This window comes from Chiloscyllium plagiosum, chromosome 1, assembly GCF_004010195.1.
Source record: "Chiloscyllium plagiosum isolate BGI_BamShark_2017 chromosome 1, ASM401019v2, whole genome shotgun sequence".
NCBI classification, from domain to species: domain Eukaryota; kingdom Metazoa; phylum Chordata; class Chondrichthyes; order Orectolobiformes; family Hemiscylliidae; genus Chiloscyllium; species Chiloscyllium plagiosum.
The window spans coordinates 94,996,417-95,015,035 of NC_057710.1; the positions used below are offsets into that span (position 1 = coordinate 94,996,417).

The 18,619-nt window shown below is 37.7% G+C and overlaps 1 protein-coding gene across 1 annotated transcript in view; it reads right to left on the reverse strand.

Annotated features, from left to right (window-relative positions):
- tmem33 (transmembrane protein 33) overlaps positions 1 to 18,619 on the reverse strand; it is a 42,914-nt gene that overhangs the window by 22,067 nt on the left and 2,228 nt on the right. Inside the window, exons 2-5 of the mRNA XM_043692168.1 lie at positions 15,218 to 15,271; positions 6,612 to 6,706; positions 2,358 to 2,545; positions 405 to 472 (exon numbers count right to left, since the gene is read on the reverse strand). Coding sequence (XP_043548103.1) covers positions 405 to 472; positions 2,358 to 2,545; positions 6,612 to 6,706; positions 15,218 to 15,259 — 393 coding nt within the window. The 5' untranslated portion in view covers positions 15,260 to 15,271. The remainder of the gene's footprint in view (positions 1 to 404; positions 473 to 2,357; positions 2,546 to 6,611; positions 6,707 to 15,217; positions 15,272 to 18,619) is intronic.

Consider the following 18,619-nt stretch of genomic DNA (forward strand, 5'->3'; position numbering starts at 1 on the left):
CCTCTTCATCGGAAAAACTGGAATGGAATTTTTATGATGCACTTTGCCAATAATGCGTATGTATGTGTTACTTCTCTTTTAAAGGTTGGCAACTAAAATTTTCACATTAGTAATTTAAAAATTCTATCACCTTTGACTGCAACATCCTGTAATGTGGGTCACTCCTTAACAAAAGTAAGGAAAGTAAGCCTGCCAGACTTTTTTGACTGGGGCAAGGCCGGTATGTAATGATGTCATAGAATATCTCTGCATTTATTTTCATCTAAAGAAAACTGTCAAAATAACTTTTTAAATTCAGCTTTTGAAACTTGTACTTTGAAAAGCAGTACACATCAATAAAATGACAAATTTTAGGCCATCACAACGTGCAAGCCAGAATATCTTTCAAAAATACCAATACTCACGTCAATAATTTTCTTTGTGTAGGCTGTAGCATGCAGCAGAGAAAATAAGAAAACTGGAAAAATACTCACTGAAGTAGATAGTTAAGAAAGATACTATTCACTGTAGCATCAAAACAGTGAAGTGAAATTAACATAATGAACTTAAGTTAGAAATTATCGTGAAACTGTAAGTATTCTGTGTTCCAAATCTTCACTATGAAGAAGGCGAATTTGTACCTTTTTAGAACTTTCTGACGCCTTTATAGAATCCTGAAGCATTTCAGAATTGGAAAACTACTTCTCTAAAACACTGTTTTATTAATCGGTGTAACAACAATCAGTTTCCATGTAAGATCCTGTGTATAGCAAATTAAGTGAATAAATGAGAAAAATGTTAGAAGCTACTATTAAAGAAAAAATAGCAGGGCGATTGAATAAATTAAAGGCAATCAGACAGAGTCAACGTGATTGAGAAATGGAAATAATGTTTGGCTAATCAACAGGAGCTTTTTAAGGAGGTACATGTGAGAATAATGGGGTAAACAGCGGACACACTGTACTTAGATTTCTAGAAGGCATTTGACAATTGTCAGATCAAAAGTTTTTTGGGAAAATAAAAGCTTATGGATAAGGGGTAGCATTGACTGGCTAACAGTAAACAGAAAGTAAACATTAATGGGTCATTTTCAGGTTGACAAGAGGTAAGCCTCAAGGCTCAGTTCTGGCACCTCAACTGGTTACAACATGTAGAAATGACTGATGAAAGGACAGAAGGTATGGTTGCCAAATTTTCTGATGATACAATGTTAGATTGGGAAGTAATTTATGAAGAGGACATAGGAAGTTGTAGAGAGATCTAGCTAGGTTAAGGGAGGGGAAAACAATCTGGTAAATGGAGTACATAAAGTCAGAAAGTATGAGTATTCAATTTTAGCAGGAATTTTAAAAAAAAGACCTAATGATGAAAGATTACATTCTCTGGGCTGCAGAAAGATCTGGATATCCTAGTGCACAAATCAAAGATTACCATACAGGTATGCAAGTATTTAGAAAGCTAATAGAATGATAAACAAACCTAATCATAAACACAGGTAGGGAAATTATGCTTCAGGTATGGATAGCACTAGTAAAACCATATGTGAAATACTGTGCAGAGCGTTGGTCACCATATTTAAGAATATGTCAGACAGGCTCTTGTAGTGCAGACAGACGAGAGTTCAAGTTCTAAGTGCTCCAGAGATTTGTAATGACAGCTCTGAACAGGTTGGTTAGCAAAATACCCAAAATGTGTCACAAGTGTTTACCAGACTAATACCTGGTTATGATGGGCTGCATATGAAAAAAGGTTGCTTAGGTTAGGCTGGGGTTAACAAAATTAAGAGACTCGATTGAAACAAACAAGCTACTGAGGGGTCTTTATATGGTAGACGTGGAAGGGTCTTCAGAGAGAATCTGGAACATGGAGTCACTCATTATAACAAATGAGGTAAATTTTGTTTCTCTCAGGACGTTTTCAGCTTTTTTAAAAGTATTTTTAAGTTGGGGGAACTCGAGTCCTTGAATACTTTTAAGCCAGAGATAGATAAATTCTGTTGAAGCAAGGAGTACAAGGTTAATCAAGATAAGTATGTATGGGGTCTTGATATTACAATGAGCTTTGTCATTATAGAATGGCTGAATAGCTTAAGGGACTGAATGGCCTTTGCTCTGCTCCTTGCTCAAAATTTTGGAGCATCATACAGTATTTCCTATAGATTAACATATAAAGTAGCCGTACTTTAGGATTACCTTCTAAACAAGCACAAATGTATAAATATACACAAAAAAGTACTCTAAAAGAAGCTTGTTAAATTATTCAATTTGTGCAAGTATAATCAGAAACAAACAGTCTTGAACTTATTTTTTATGCATTTAGAAAAATATTTTTATATGACTGTTAATTCCACTACTAAGCAGTCAACATTTAAAGGATACTGGTAACTGGATAAGAATTGACGAAGATCAATGAAAAAAGGAGATAATGACAGCTATCTTCAAGCAGGGCTTGGCTCAGAAAAGCACGACTCAACTGGAAGTGAGGTAAGCGTTGGTGTAATCGAAGTGCACTGGTAAGGGCATTTGCCAACAGGGCACGTTGGTAAAAGTTGGCAGCTTCATATAATCTGTGGAAACAAAGGAGCAGATTTAGGTAATTAACATTTACATTATTTTTGAAAAGAAAGCACCCAAGACTTGTTAACTTCATATTTCATTTCTTAAACGCAGTGATTTATCATATGCATAATTCTACAGGCAAATAGACGGATAGAAACTATGCACAGGCAATAAGTAGCAGGTCTAAATAAAGATTAGGAATCGGTGCAGGCTTGGCAGACCACAGGGCTTGTTCCTGTGTTGTACTGTATTGTATTGTATTATAAAAGTGATCAGTTTTTAATATTGGTTCATAGATAATTCTTGTACCTCCTTACAGGAGCTGAGCTTGATGTAGAGACCACATTAGCTGGGAATAATTCCACTCTCATCAAAATTCCACAAAAGATAACTTTATTTCAAGAATAATTGAATAATACTCAAGTATAGTAACATCTACAGATTCTTTACTGCCCTTAACTCAAGGATGCTGATGACAATTTGAGGGCCTGTATCACCAAACCAACAAAGATTAGCAGATCTGCTCCTTTGTTTCCACAGATTATATGAAGCTGCCAACTTTTACCAATAATTTAACCATAAATGCTCAAGTCGTTGTGGCTCCAAACCATATTATGCAAGACAACTCAGGGTTTTCTTTCCTAAAACTTAGATTTTACTAAAAAACAAATATCCAATCCACAAGTATGCTGCTTTATATTACAAATTATATGCTCTGAACTAGTAAAATTAACATCCAAAGCAAAAGATTGATATTTTGTGGTCCATACTCCAATGGTCTGATTTTCAGCATTCAGAGGTAGACAAACAGCAACAGAAATTACTTATCACACAAATTACAAGTCATTCTGCTATAATGTCTGTTTTGTCAATGCAAATTCGCTGTAATGTGATTGATGAAGTGAGGATGTTGTTTCTAAAGCACAAACTTTTCTACAATGTGGGGTTGCACAACACAACCATTGTGTTATAGAAGAAGTGACTGTTCAAGAGAACCCCAAAAATTACACCTGCCAACAACTTTAACTAAGAAAGTGTTTGGGGTGGCATCTTAGTCTCCAGAATGTGATGAGTCCCTTGCAGGATTACAGAACCACAAGTAGTAGCCATATCCAAACATGATCATTGCATTCATTATTGTTGTATGTACCTTGAAACTGAATGCTGACACGTGATCCAACTGTAGTATACCGATTCTTTTTCCATCCCACACTACTGGATTTTATCTATTATTTGTGCCTATGAATAACAGCTGGACTACTAATTGAACTAAGTCTGCATATGAGATTAAGGGGGTAAAATATTAATTCTGAATGATAGCTTTGATGTTAACCAGAGTTTGTCACTTGCTTAAAGTATAAGTTTTATTCATAATAAACAGATGATTTTGAGTTCAAAGAAGCCTGACGATGTTTATCTTATTTTGATAATAGAACAAAAACAAGCTAGTTGGCTATTTTGGTAACTGAATCAACATTTTATGATGTAAGGTGTGAGGTGTAAGACGTATCAATATTTTAATATTTATTTCAGTTTGGATTTAAGCTAGTGCCATGTGGACACTGTTCTGTGTGTCTGAAGGGATTTAATGATTAACTAGTAACAATTTTTTGCAGAGGTTTTTTTAAAAAACAAAATTATGATAGAATATTCTTGGAAGTGAATGGGAATTTGATTTCAATGCCAAAGATTTTATTTGTGAACAAAAAACAGTTGTGCATTTGGCCTTCTGTTTAAAAGGTCAGAGATTGGCTCTTATTTCTTTTTGACTGGGGAGAAAACACCTTTGAAAACAGCTTTGAGTTTCAGATTGGCTTTTGGCTGAAATGCAGAAAATTATGAGGGCCATAGATAGTGTAGACGAGAAGAATTTTTTCCCTTTGGTAGCTCAATGACTGAGGCATAGATTTCATGTAAGGAACAGGAAATTTACAGGAGAAGTGAATATTTTTTTTCCACTAAAATCTGGAACTCACAAGGGTGGCAGAGACAGAAATCTTCAACATTTAAGTACTATTTTGACGTGCATTTGCGATGCCAAGATATACAGGATTATGAGGAAGAGCTGGAAAATAGAATTATAATAGATGCCTGCTTTTTGACTGGTGTAGACTTGATGTGAAGAGCCTTTTTCTCTGCTGTAGACCTCTATGAGTCTATGAAATATATGCCTATGAAAAGCATCTGTAGTTGCTGAAATACCCATATAAAGCATTTTTGCTGGAATCTGGATAAAACAACATTAAGTCAGTATGACAGCAGTAGTGCAGCGCTAGCAGTTGAACTACAAAGGTCAAGATTCTAGTCTGTCATTGTAATACATGTAATGTCTTTAGTGTGGTAAAACATCCAAAAGGTGCTTCACAGGAGCATTAACAACACTTGATAGGTTACAATCAGACTTTGGTCAAGATTCTTCAATTTGTTACAGCTCTGGATAGGATACCCCAAATTGTTAAGCTCTCACGTTCGGTATCGATGTGTGTCTATCAAATTAACTGGCTCCACTCCCTGAATTAGTTCCAAGACGGTCAATTTAAAAAGGATCCACTCCCTTTTGGATAACTTTCTCCCAGATCCAAATGAAATTTTTTTTAAAAACAACAAAGTAGCCAAACTCTCTTCAATTCACAAAAAAGAGCCAGTTTCATAATTAGAAAACACAAGAAAAAATACAGGAACACAAAACACAAACACAGGAAAATCCAAAAGGACAATGTTTAAAGGACACCATATGGATCAGATTCTACATTTTACACACAGAGCTGAAAAGGTGATGTTGTGCCTGTTTTTGGATGACAGCAGTAGTGCAGCGCTAGCAGTTGAACTACCAAGGTCAAGAATCTAGTCTGTGATTGTAATACATGTAATGTTGTAGTGTGGTAAAACATCCAAAGGTGCTTTACAGGATACTTCATAGCATGCCAGATAAAGCGATATTAGAGTAGTTAATCAAAACCCTGCTCTAGGAGACATCTTTTAAAGCACATTTTAAATTAGAAGAGAGTTTTGGATAAGGGATTTCAAAGCTGAGAGTCCTTGGCATCTATTGATGGGACAATAAAGGTTAGTGGTGCACTAAAGGTTAGAGTGTGAATGGTGAAGAGACCTTGAAAATCTAAAGGGACGAGGGAAAGGCCACAGAGGGATTTGTAAAGAAACATGAGTGTTTCAAAAATTCAAGGTGCTGCTAAACTAGAAAACAAGTCAGAGTTTTGCTTGTGTTCAGGTTTATGTCTTAAAAGGTAGAATGCTGGCAGTTAGAGCACTGAAATGGTTGGTTCTGGAGACAACAGTCCAAATGAAGTTTTCAGAAGCAGAGGAACATTTTTATAAAGATGGAAATGGGCAATCTTGCTCATGGGCCAGACATGCAAGATCATTTTAAGCTCAAGATGGACTGTAGTCTGATCAAATCTTTATCAGTTGCCAGGGAGGATGAAACTAGTGGTTAGGAAACAGTGGCGGCACAGAAAACAACAGTTTTGTTTTTCAACTATTTAATGCCGTGAAATTTCTCAACCTATCTTAAATGTCCTGGGCAATTTTATAGAGATGGACAGAGTATGGTCTTGGGAATTCAGTTCAGGGTCAAATAGACAAATAGGAGTTTAAAAAGATAAAAGTTCAAAAATATATGGATCAGACGCTGAATTATTCACAAAGAGCAGATAAGATGTTCTTGGATGATATCAGTAATGTAGCATTGTCAGTTGAACAATGAACTGAGATTCTTAGCTTTGAAAAGACCATCAAGAGCAATGTTTCACCAGATATGAAATTTTCTAAATCTGACATAATCACTGTCTAAGTGCACAACTAGCAACAGTGAGAGATTTGTTTCAAGGCAATAGCATAACCAGAGGTTGAGATGAAATTCTGTGCTTAGGGGAGAAAGTTTGGCATAATTTAACAAAATCACCTCAATCCCAAAATGTACTCATGCTTAACAATAAGTGCATTGAGAACATACAAATCTAGAGATGCATAACAGTGTTTTTAATTTTCCTTAGGGAAACCTTATTTTTGCCTTCAGTGTTAATAGCAACTCAACATGTAATAAAACATACATACCCCATGAAAGGAAATATAAAGAGGATGGAACAGTACACTGTGAAGAGTCGAGAAAGCCACATTGCAGCCTCTAATTTGTTAGCCATCATGAATTGCTGAAACACACAATACAGATTCATAAATGAATTATAGACCATCAATAGTATCTTCACAATGCCAAAATTTTGGTGATATTTATTTACCCAAATGAACAACAAAAACAAGATAGCATACAGGTGGTCAAGATTCATAAACCAATCGCTATCATCTGAAAACAGCTCTGAATTAGTATCTAAGCAGCTCAATGATGTCTATTCTCAGAATTAAGAAAATATCCACAGCTGTCAAAATCAAACTTCAACTAGTTTCAAGTACCGCCTACAAATTTGGATCAAATCATATTCCTACTCAGAACTGCAGAAAACATACCCTGGAGGAACATACACAAACCCTGGAGGAATTTAGCAGATTCAGCATGTGTGGAGAGACAAACAAACAGAGTTAATCTTTCAAGTCTTCTATGAGTCTTCTTTGGAGGTTCTGTGTTTGCTTAAGATTTCCAGCATCTGTAATATTTTGCCTAACCCTATAAATTAGCCATATTATTCATTAGAATATGAAGTGTTGCAAATCCCAAATAGTAAAAATAAGTGAAAAAGGTTCAATGTCACCTATAAAGGCAACAAATGATTAATATTTCATGCTTATATTTAATCAGGACTGATCCATATAATAATCTCCTTATAAATAAAAAGATAGGTTAAGATTTACTCAGATACAAGCCTTTTCTGCAAGGAACAACTTAAATTTACATAACAGCTTTAGTGAAATTACAAAAATCTAACATGTATCGCCTTGAATTCAGAAGCTGAAGGGCTGATTTGATCCAAGTTTTTAATATATTATATATGCCACCATAGTCCAAACAGACTGTAGGCTGCTCCCTCATTAGATAGAGACTGACTGGCGGTTGTTTAACATAAGGGACACCTGGGGTGAAGCAAGATCTTGAGAAGAAGAGTCTGTTATGGTAACCCATACCAATGCACAAATCAAACAAGTGCTGTTGGCATCACTTTGCATTAAAAAAAAACACAACCATCCAGTGAACTGAGCTAACTGGCCCCAATTATTTATCTTATCTATACCTCTGTAGAGACTTTTTTTTAAAAGGAATCCAGGTGCACAGGACAAAGTCCAAATATTGGAGCCAGAACCTCAGGAGTGAAGTTAGGGAATAATTCTTTGCTTAAAAACCACTCAAATCTTGAATTTGTTCAGCATTTGATAGATTTTTACTAGTCAAAGATATGAGAAGTACATGGAACAAAAACAGATATATGGAGCTATGTCACAGATCTGCCATAATTAAGGGGCTAAATAATCTACCCTTGTTCCTATTTTCCTAAGGCATTTTTATGAGCTTGTTGTTTCTTGTTTTAGAAATCAAACACGAACATGAATGGAATCTAGTTCTACTCCATCCTGACATAAGAAGTTATCTGAGTAACTCTATCAACAGCATGTAGGAACAGTTACAAATCATACAAAAAAAAATCAGCTTTGAAAGCATACAACTATCCCTCAACAAATTAGTTTAGCCAAACAAACAGCTACATAAGACGACTTTCCCAAGATCTAATGGAAATTAAAACTTTCTACATTATTCAGTTGAAACTAGTTTCAGGTTATAAATGCAAAGCATCCATAAGCTACAAATGTTTTTTTACCTTAAAAGTAAAATTCCATGATGAGGAGTGGGGTTAACTGGACTGCTCTTCAGAAAACTGGCAATGGACTCAGAGATTCAAATGGCCACCTCCTATGCCATAATGACTCCAGTACTGGTTTGTCTAGTGCTATATTTTAGGATTGCCAACAGACTTTGACCATATTATTTTCAGTACAACTCTTTGACTGGAATTCTTGCTAAAATAGCACAATGTTAAAATCACACTCAAATAGCTAGAATGGCAAATAGCAAAAATAGCCAACAGGCAGCAGATACATTGTAATACGACAATCAGCATGTGCCCTCCAAGCTACTCATCATCCTCAATTGGAAATATATCACTGTTCATCAGTCAAAATCCAGGAATTCACTCCATGAAGACATTGGCGTTCAACCTTCAGCACAGAACTACAGTGGTTCAAGGAGACAGCTCATCATTACCTTCTCAAACCTAACTCTGTATGGACAATAAATGCTAGTCCGCCAGCGATGCCCACGTGCCACAAGTGAAATTTTAAAAACTACTGTCCTTGTCCTTATAGATGACAGCAGTCATGGGTTCGGAGTGAGCTGTCTAAAGATCTTTGGTGAATTTCTGCAATGCACATTGTAGATATTACACGCTACTGCTATTGAGTGTTGGTATGGAGGGAGCGAATGTTTGCTGATATAGTAGCAATCAAGCCAGCTACTTCATCATGAATTATGTTGAACGTCTATGAATTTTATTGGAGCTGAATTCATTCAGACAAGTGACAGTCTCCATCATACTCCTGACTTGTGCATGTAGACGGTGGACAAACTTTGCAAAGTCAGGTGGTGAATTACTCACCACAATATTCCTAGCCTCTAATCTGCTCTTGTAGCTACTGTATTTAAAGAGTTGCGTCAGTTCATTTTCTGGTCAACGATATGTGGAAAGTGGGGGATTCAGTGATGGCAACACCACTGACTATCAAAGAGCAGTGCTTAACATGTCTCTTATTGGAAGTGGTCATTGCCTGGCATTTGTGTGTAATGTATGTTATTTGTGACTTGTCAGCCCAAGCCTGGCCAAGGTCTAGGTCTTGCTGCATTTGGACACGGACTACTTCAGCATGAGCGAGAAAGTCAGCTAGTTCCTAATGTAGGTAGGGAGCACAGAAAAATTTTCACTTGTACGCCTGCTGAAATAACCATAATGTGGTGTTTTGCAAAGAACAGAAGGAATGCTGGTAACATTTTCAAAAGTTAAAAACTCACAATTAACTAGAGTGAAGTTCAAAGCGAAAGGTCACATTCGTTCTGCAAGTATGTTAAAATCTTCCTAAATTTCTTCTCTATGTTTACTACCTATCAATTTTGGTGTCATCTGAAAATTTTCAAACTTTGATTCTTATATCCAAATCTGTGAACGGTGAACAGTGGTCCCAGTTCTGATGCTTCTGAAACACCATTCTCACACCAATCTGGACAAGAATAGCAAACACATAACTAAAATATCTGCCTAATCAGAAAGACAAAATATAATTATTTGAACCAAAGAAAAAATTCCTAAGGATAATTAGATTTGAATAATGTGCTAGCGAATTATCTTAATTTCAGAGTAGAAGACAATCCTGCAGAGAGAGTGCCTTACAATACTGAAAAAGTTTCTGCTTATTCTCAAACAAGCCGCATACTGAAACTACACAATTGATCACGATCATAACCCAGTTACCATATCCATCCTCAGTGTGGACTTTAAGGATGCGAATATAAATATGTGAAAGTCAGAATGTGATTTGGATTCTCATTAGTTATATAATTCCTTCACTCAGCTCAATTTTGTATACTTGCAAAGAATGTTTGGGATAGGTACTTGAACATGTAAGCGAAAATTCAAATTTAGATTGCATGTGAAATGTTCATACTTGAGTTGGAGGATTTTCTAATGACAGGGATGTTCTGAAAAAAGTGTGATTGAAAAACTATTAAAGTAAATGCAGATCCAATCACAAGAATTGCAGATCCTACAGAGAGATTTTATACAATATGCAAAAACGATGCCTGCGGCATTGTGTACAGGTAGTTCAGACCTGTATTGGTTTAAATTGATTAATCTGCACAAGGGTTAGAAATATGATGAGATTACTCACTCATTAGTCTTTTGGGTGAGGAATTAGATGTAATTAGTAACGAATTGATCAAATGAAGTGCCTGAATAAATTAATTAGTTAAATAAATGTTGACTTGCGGGAAAGTAATAAACTAAAAGAGAAGCAGAAATCAAATCTCCCAAAGGAATGAATTGCCAAAATTTTTTCTATCAATAAGTTTAAATATGGATTTAAAGTAATGGGAAGTAGAAAAGAAGGAAATCAAATGGGGAATTGAGTGAAATCAATTAACTAAAATTACTGCTTTCAGATGGGGTGAGGAATTCACTGAACTTCTGTGAATTAACATTTTAGCTGGAGTGAGAATTTAAATGAAATAAAGCATTTATTAAATGAAATGACATTTGCTGCTTTGCCTAAGGTAAATTTTAACAGTAAAAAAGTTCAGGTTCATGAATTGAAGTAAATCAAATAAATTGGAGCAATGAAACAGGTTGGAAATAAAAGATCTCTCATAGAAGAGCAGAAACTTATGAACAAATTCCGAATTAAATAAAATCAGGAACGGAGAAGAACAGTGAACTGAGTTAGAGGAGTAAAGTGGGCTGGAGACACTTTGCTACCCACAACTTTCTTGTGGACAACCACAATGATAAACTGGTTCTAATGAAAATGTGGGTCAGAGGTGGCAATGAAGCCTCTTCACCTTTTTTTAAAACCACTTGTCTCACCTGAACCAATGTCAAGGCAATATTATCCTCATCATCAAATTTATCAGATCTAACCCCCCCCCACTTACCTTTTCACACCACTTCATTTTGTTACATTGTAATCCTCATACTTTTCCCCTATCCCAAACTCAGAGCTAATGCTTTCTCATCCAATCTCTGTATTCAGCAATGTCAAACCACAGTCTCAATTTACTTTGCTTTCTTGCAATTTTGTTGGCCCTCCTATTTCTTCCCTGATCCCCTGCACCCATATAAAACTCTCATTCATAACCGCATGTCCAAATTTACAATTTCATGTTAAATTTCTAATCCAATTATCTCAGTAGCATACATAGTTATCTTCAACTATGTCCTTGCATCTTTCACTCAAAGCATCCTAATCCTTTTCCAACATCACTTCCTTTATCAACTTCAGAAGATTCTGCACTGGTCATTTACAATGACATTTGCAAAAATCCAATTGCTTAGACTCTGGCATTCCACTTGTCACCCTGCTAACCTATTCCCTCACATTCAGTTTTGATAGTCTTGTTTTCAGTAAACTTTAGCCATCTTCTACCATAGTTTTTCTGCCTTGTTGGACACCAGCTCTGCTTAAGCCCAACAGGCAGACCTGAACATTTGACATTGATGACTTAGCCATTTGTCATCGGACTGACCAGATCAACTTGTGCAATACAAATGCTCCACCATGGGTCTCGTGGTAAGACTCTCCTTCGCCCACCACTGCTCGAATGAAAGTCACCCTCTTTTGTGCTCTCTCACCTCCACCAATGCTCCCTCTTCAGGCCCACCTCACCAATGCAGCCACTGCAGATGCCACTGGGTCCGTACTGGGCCAAACCTGCCTGCGCCTCCATGAAACTGCGCTGAATGCAAACGCTGCCAGAAACCCAAATGCACCGAGTCAGTACTAGAACCACCATGTCAATGCAGAAGCTGCCAGAACCCAATCTCACCTCTGACACTGCTGCCAGGAGTCCATGCTGGACTTGCTCTTTCAAGATGATGGTGGTGGAGCTGAGGAGTTGAGTCTCGGGCAAGAGTACTCCCATTGGCTCTCTTTTTCTTCTTTGCATTTTTGCTTTTTCTTTCTTTCCCCACTTTGTTTTCTTTAGAGAATGGAGAGTGATGGGTGATGGAGGAGGCATCTGACGAAAGTGGCAGCAATGCCAGGACAAGCTGGACATGGCTCTACTGCATACTAGGGTCTCCTGTCAAGCAAAGAGCAGGTTCTGGGCTAAAGCCCTAGCCTGGACCCGTAGGTTGGGCCACAACTAGGTCCGTAGCTAGGCCCAGGCGTGTGGAAAAGCGGAAACGTGGACAAAAGGGACTGACAGTGGATTGGTGACAGTGTCTAGAGGAGCATCAGGTGGGGAACAGAAGGCTTCTCCTTGCCCAGCAATGAGATGGCTTCCAGCAACCTGGCATGATGGTCTTCTTTGGCAGAGATTTCCAGTTGGGCATGGCATTCTCACCCTGGAATAGCAGTCTTATCCTGCTGCGTCTAGGGGGATTCCGTTATTCCTTAATTGGCTTTCCCTAAGCTCAGGTGCCATTAACTGAAACTGATGAACATTGTCCTAATCTTACTTTTGTTTATTAAGAATGACTTCTGTTAGTAGTGTAGGCATCGTGGTATGGTGACTAATAAAACTTTTCACTGCATTTTTCATGTGAAAGTACACTTGTCAATAAATTTCTATTCTATTTGCTTGCTGCCACCAATGCGGCAATAAGATCAGAAACAGGATCAATAAGAGCTTTAGATAAACTAGTAAACCGATTATTGGAATTGTATTGCAAGCTTGGCTTTTGCAGGTAAAGTACACAGTAAGCAGCAAGGCCAATGTTCACTGGAAATGGTGCGTATACATAACCAAACAATGATATGTGCAGACTGACAGCTTTGGGAGATGTATGTCTCTGCCTACAACTTCAAGCATTAATTTTACATGCAATGCAGAAATCAAGTCCATTTGTGCTGATGATAAACACAAAACTTCAGATCACATTTGCACCACTACTGAAATCTCTGAGGTGTGCCCTGTTAAAAAAAAAAGTAGACCAAGAAGTGGGATAGTTACGAGAAATACAGGGAAAGTGTTATATGAAAACGTATGTCATTTTGAAAACCCTTACCGATCATTTATGAGGAATTGGTCAGAGTGTTCTCCATCAAGAGGGTTGCACAGGCATTTATGGTGCTGTTAATGGCCTAGACATCAGTATTGTAAGTGATCAATTAAATTAACTAATTTCTCAAGGTAAAGGTATGCTAGGTACAATGAATAATAACACTATAGAACTTAAGGAATGCCAACACTATAAAATTATTGTTTATTCCTATCCCATTTACACAACTGGACAAGCCACATGCAGTTTTGAGTCCAGAGATAATGGAACAGTTAATTGTACTTTCAAAATTTCAAGTAGAGGAAAACTGTATCATAGTATCATTAAAAGAGTATCATTATCATAATTTGTCCCATCACTGATTCAACAGTTTGCGTTCACCCTCAAATGCCCATACACTTATGAACAATGAAATTGGAGAAATCTACAACCTTTGATGTGACCGATTCAGCTAGAGCAATGGTTATGTCTTAATGACAAAAATATGAGGTCCATATTGCCTAAAAAGGGAACATCTAGAAGAATTACTTCAGACTTTGAGAAAGGTACACAGGTTACATTTTAAGGCTTGGCAGAATAGCCAGAGAATTAAGACAGATATTAAAAACATTCTTGGTGGATGACGTTTGAAATTGGAACTAATGCACACTCAGATGCATGGGTACATATTATTTCATATCTTGTTGTAGCCTTGTCAAGGAATGATAATCTTAAAATGGCAATGAGTGAAGCATAATGCATGCTCACTACTCCACTTGTTTTGGTCATGTTTATTTCTTTGTGCATGTTTAATATGCTTATGATTTATTTACTGATCATTATTCTGTACTTCATTGATTTGTAGTTTGCATGTACCTGTACCGCATAATGAAATGGTACATTTAAAATTGGGCATGGTGCAATTCAACTTGGTTATGAACCGATGAGGTAGGAAATGGCCATTTAGTAATGTTTGCTCAGATTAAAAATAACAAACAAGGAGGAGGCGGTTGTGATGTTATAGATTTCATAACTGTTCATGGACCGAATGAATCAACAAAAGTTAAATTATTACACCCAGTAATAACTGTGCCTGGAATAAACTGTTAAGGAACAAAGACAAGCTGTTATACAGAGACTCAATCAATTTGTCATGTCTTGGCAAGATTACATAAACTGCTTTGACACGTGCTTGATAAACTGGATGCTTTATTGCCACAAGGACAACTGATTGCCCTGCAAAAGACTTTAAGGAGTTAACTACAGGAAAGCTGTGACTTGGAAGAGTCTTTGAATAAATAAATTACTTTTGGTAAGGAAGATAGCTGCAGTCTTACAGTAACTCAGATGAAGGACTCTAAAGAAGTTATCAATATATCACCTCAGAGACAGAAGGACAAAAATCTGTATAAGAATCCAACACCAGAACAATTCAACAGCAGAACTTCAAAGAACAACACACAGAGGGTCCTAACCCTGAAAAGTTTTAGAGACAGATCACTGTTGGTTGATGTCCTGGTCAGATTCCACCATTAATTCGGTAATAGCTAAGTTGAATCACAAGTTTATACTTGCTTACTTGAGGGTCTTTTTTTTTGCTACATGATTGTTTCAATGCTTGATAGTCTGGGAGATTTCTTAATAAGTAGCTGAATTAAAGGTAACTTGTGACAATTTACTTACATCGCCATAACTTACAGGAACATAACTGCAGTTTCTTTTTTAATATTCTGGTTGCAATGCAGAGTGAAAATCAAATGGCCTCCATTAATTAAAAAGAGGAAACTATTATTAGATATAGTTTAGATGCTTTAAGTAAGGGAAAATGAGAAGATAAAACTTAGCAGATGGAAAGCATTTAGTTTGCTCAAACTACAGCACAGAAAAGGATTTATGAAGGATCAAACAATTTACCAAATTATGGCTGTAATAATAATCAGTCACCAACTGAGAGCATTTTGCTGTACTCACCAAGATACCACCCTGAGGGCCATTTTGAGTTGCATCAGCCATAGTTGAATAGTGCTGGAAGAAAAGTAAAATTTTCATTAGATGCAACATAAACTCTGAAATAAAAAACACTTTAACGGGCCATTCATCTCATTGTCATCTGTAAGAAAACAGAAACGCAAAATGGTTATACCATTTTCCTACACAACTGCCAAAGCACTCCTATTACAAGAAAAAGCTGTACATAATTATCTGATCTTCAGACATGGACTGTTTACTCTGATAGGTAAGCTTTTTGCAAGTAAGAACATTTAATTCAAATTACTGAATCATTGTAAAATCTTAATTTGGCATTTAAAATTTGAGCTGAAAATATGTGTTGCTGGAAAAGCGCAGCAGGTCAGGCAGCATCCAGGGAACAGGAGAATCAACGTTTCGGGCATAAGCCCTTCTTCTCCTGAAGGGCTTATGACCGAAACGTCGATTCTCCTGTTCCCTGGATGCTGCCTGACCTGCTGCGCTTTTCCAGCAACACATTTTCAGCTCTGATCTCCAGCATCTGCAGACCTCACTTTCTCCATTTAAAATTTGAAACAAGGATCTAAAGTTAGGCATGATACATTACACTCCTGTTGCAAAATTAATGCGACTGAATAGTATAAGCAGATAATTCGGTTACTTGATTTCACCTTGCTGTTTAGGGGAGGAGTTGAAGGAGAATCACCATTTTACAACTTTGTTTGAAATTCAAAATAATTTGTTCCCTAGGGAAATGAAGCTACAGTGTTTACAGTTCAAAATGAAAGCTGCTTTTTGTTTTATTCCTTAGTGGTTGACAAGCAAGTTACAATGTGCCAACTGAATATTCCTAAAGGAATTCCCCTGGTCATGTACTATTCATAGCATACAGTTTAATGGAACAAAATAGATTTTACAGTTTAACCACTGAAAGGGAAAATTGTGTCAGAGCATCAGGGTAATGACTTTTCAAATTTTTTTTTTTCAAAGGTGCTTAGCTATATCTTAAGTGAAGTTTAGTCAATCATGCTTCACAAAATCCATGTCACTTGCTCCTGCCAAATCTCTTTTACATATGATGCACTGGAAATTCTGTAAACATAACTTAGTGGGCGGCACGGTGGCACAGTGGTTAGCACTGCTGCCTCACAGCGCCTGAGACCCGGGTTCAATTCCCGCCTCAGGCGACTGACTGTGTGGAGTTTGCACGTTCTCCCCGTGTCTGCGTGGGTTTCCTCCGGGTGCTCCGGTTTCCTCCCACAGTCCAAAAGATGTGCAGGGTCAGGTGAATTGGCCATGCTAAATTGCCCGTAGTGTTAGGTAAGGGGTAAATGTAGGGGTATGGGTGGGTTTCACTTCGGCGGGTCGGTGTGGACTTGTTGGGCCGAAGGGCCTGTTTCTACACTGTAATGTAATCTAATCTTAACCCACATTATTGACTGTTTCTCCAGAAATTTCAAAATAAGATTGGAATAATTTGATTTTGTATTGTGGAGATGGCATTATATTTGTTTATCCGTAGGCACCAGTCTTTCTTTTTAAAAAAATTCAATACACTGTCACTAAAGTAAGGTCCAGTTTTGATCTGTTTTCCTTTCATTGTGAAATGAATATTGCAGGGTGCACTGTGAAAGTATGCTTTTAAAAGAAACTTTAAACACTACACTTTCATGTAAGTAGTATGTACACTCCCAAATGTGATCAATGTCTACAGGACAATAACATACTCCACAGATAAAAGTGACAAACAGCATCACGCATGGCAATAATTATACTGGGCATCAATTTCAAAAAAAACTTTTGATGAGCAAACTTCTGATCATCCCTCAATCATGTCTCATTTCTCAATGCTGTCTTTCACTCGAGCTGAAAAGAAACAGGTGCAGCATTGAGGATGTACAACATAGTTCAAACCTATAAAGTGTCCATTCTAGACCTCCCTCTCACCCAGCTTCCACCTCTTACTCTAATACCAAGGAAATACCAAATAAAATTATTTAAAAGAAGAGAATACAAAAGTAGGGAAGTGCTGTTGCAACTATACAAGGTATGAGTGAAACCGCTTCTGGAGTACGCTCTCCCTGCGTCTGTGTGGGTTTTCTCTGGCGGTCTGGTTTCGTCCCACAGTCCAAAGATGTGCAGGTTAGGTGCATTGGCCATGCTAAATTGCCCCATAGTGTCCAGGATGTGTAAGCTAGGTTAATGCATTAGCCATGGTTAATACAGGGTTTAGGGGATAGGGTGGGACAGTGGGTTTGGGTCTGTGGAATTGAGAAGAGTAAGACATCTATTTCAGGTATACAAGATGCTAAAGGGGATTGACAAAATTGTTGCAGAAAGGCTGCCTCGCCTTATGTAGCAATCTGGAATGAGAGGTCATAGTTTTAGATTAGATTCCCGACAGTATGGAAACAGGCCCTTTGGCCCAACTGACCCTTCGAACAGCAACCCACCCGGCGCATTTAACACGATGGGCAATTTAGCATGGCCAATTCACCTGACCAGCACATCTTTGTATTGTGGGAGGAAACTGGAGCACCTGGAGGGGACATGGGGAGAATGTGCAAATTCCACACAGTCACCCGAGGTGGGAATCTAACCCGGGTCCCTGGCACTGTGAGGCAGCAGTGCTAACCACTGAGCCACTGTGCCGCCCAGTGGTTAGGTTAAAATGTTCCAAATTTAAAAGGGTGAGGAGAAATTGCTTATCACTAAGGGTCCTGAATCTGTGGAATTCATTATCCCCAAATGCAGTGGATTGCCAGGACATTGTGTAAATTTAAGGAAGAGATCAACAAATGTTTAATTAGTAATGGGTGAATTGTTATGGAGAACAAGCAGGAAAGTGGAATTGAGGCCAAGGTGAATCAGCCATGATTTATCAAATGTCAGAGCAGTTTCAAGGGGCAAAATTGCCTAATTCTGCTCCTATTTTTTATGTTCCAAGTCAGATACAAAATTCAGGAGGGCACAGCTCAGCACAGAGTCCCAAATTAGCATTTTTCTTGCTTCTTTTGATATTTATTCTTATTACCTCATATTACTCAGTACAAACTAAGTGTCACGTTAAGCTATAGAATAGTTCAGTTATGTTGAGTCTTGGGTTGATTATTATTGTCATCCCATCTCTGACACATCCCTCCCCTTCCTGGACCTCTCCATCTCCATTAGTGACGACCGACTTGACACTGACATTTTTTACAAACCCACCAACTCCCACAGCTACCTGGATTACACCTCTTCCCACCCTATCTCTTGCAAAAATGCCATCCCGTATTCCCAATTCCTCCGCCGTATCTGCTCCCAGGAGGACCAGTTCCACCACAGAACACACCAGATGGCCTCCTTCTTTAGAGACCGCAATTTCCCTTCCCACGTGGTTAAAGATGCCCTCCAACACATCTC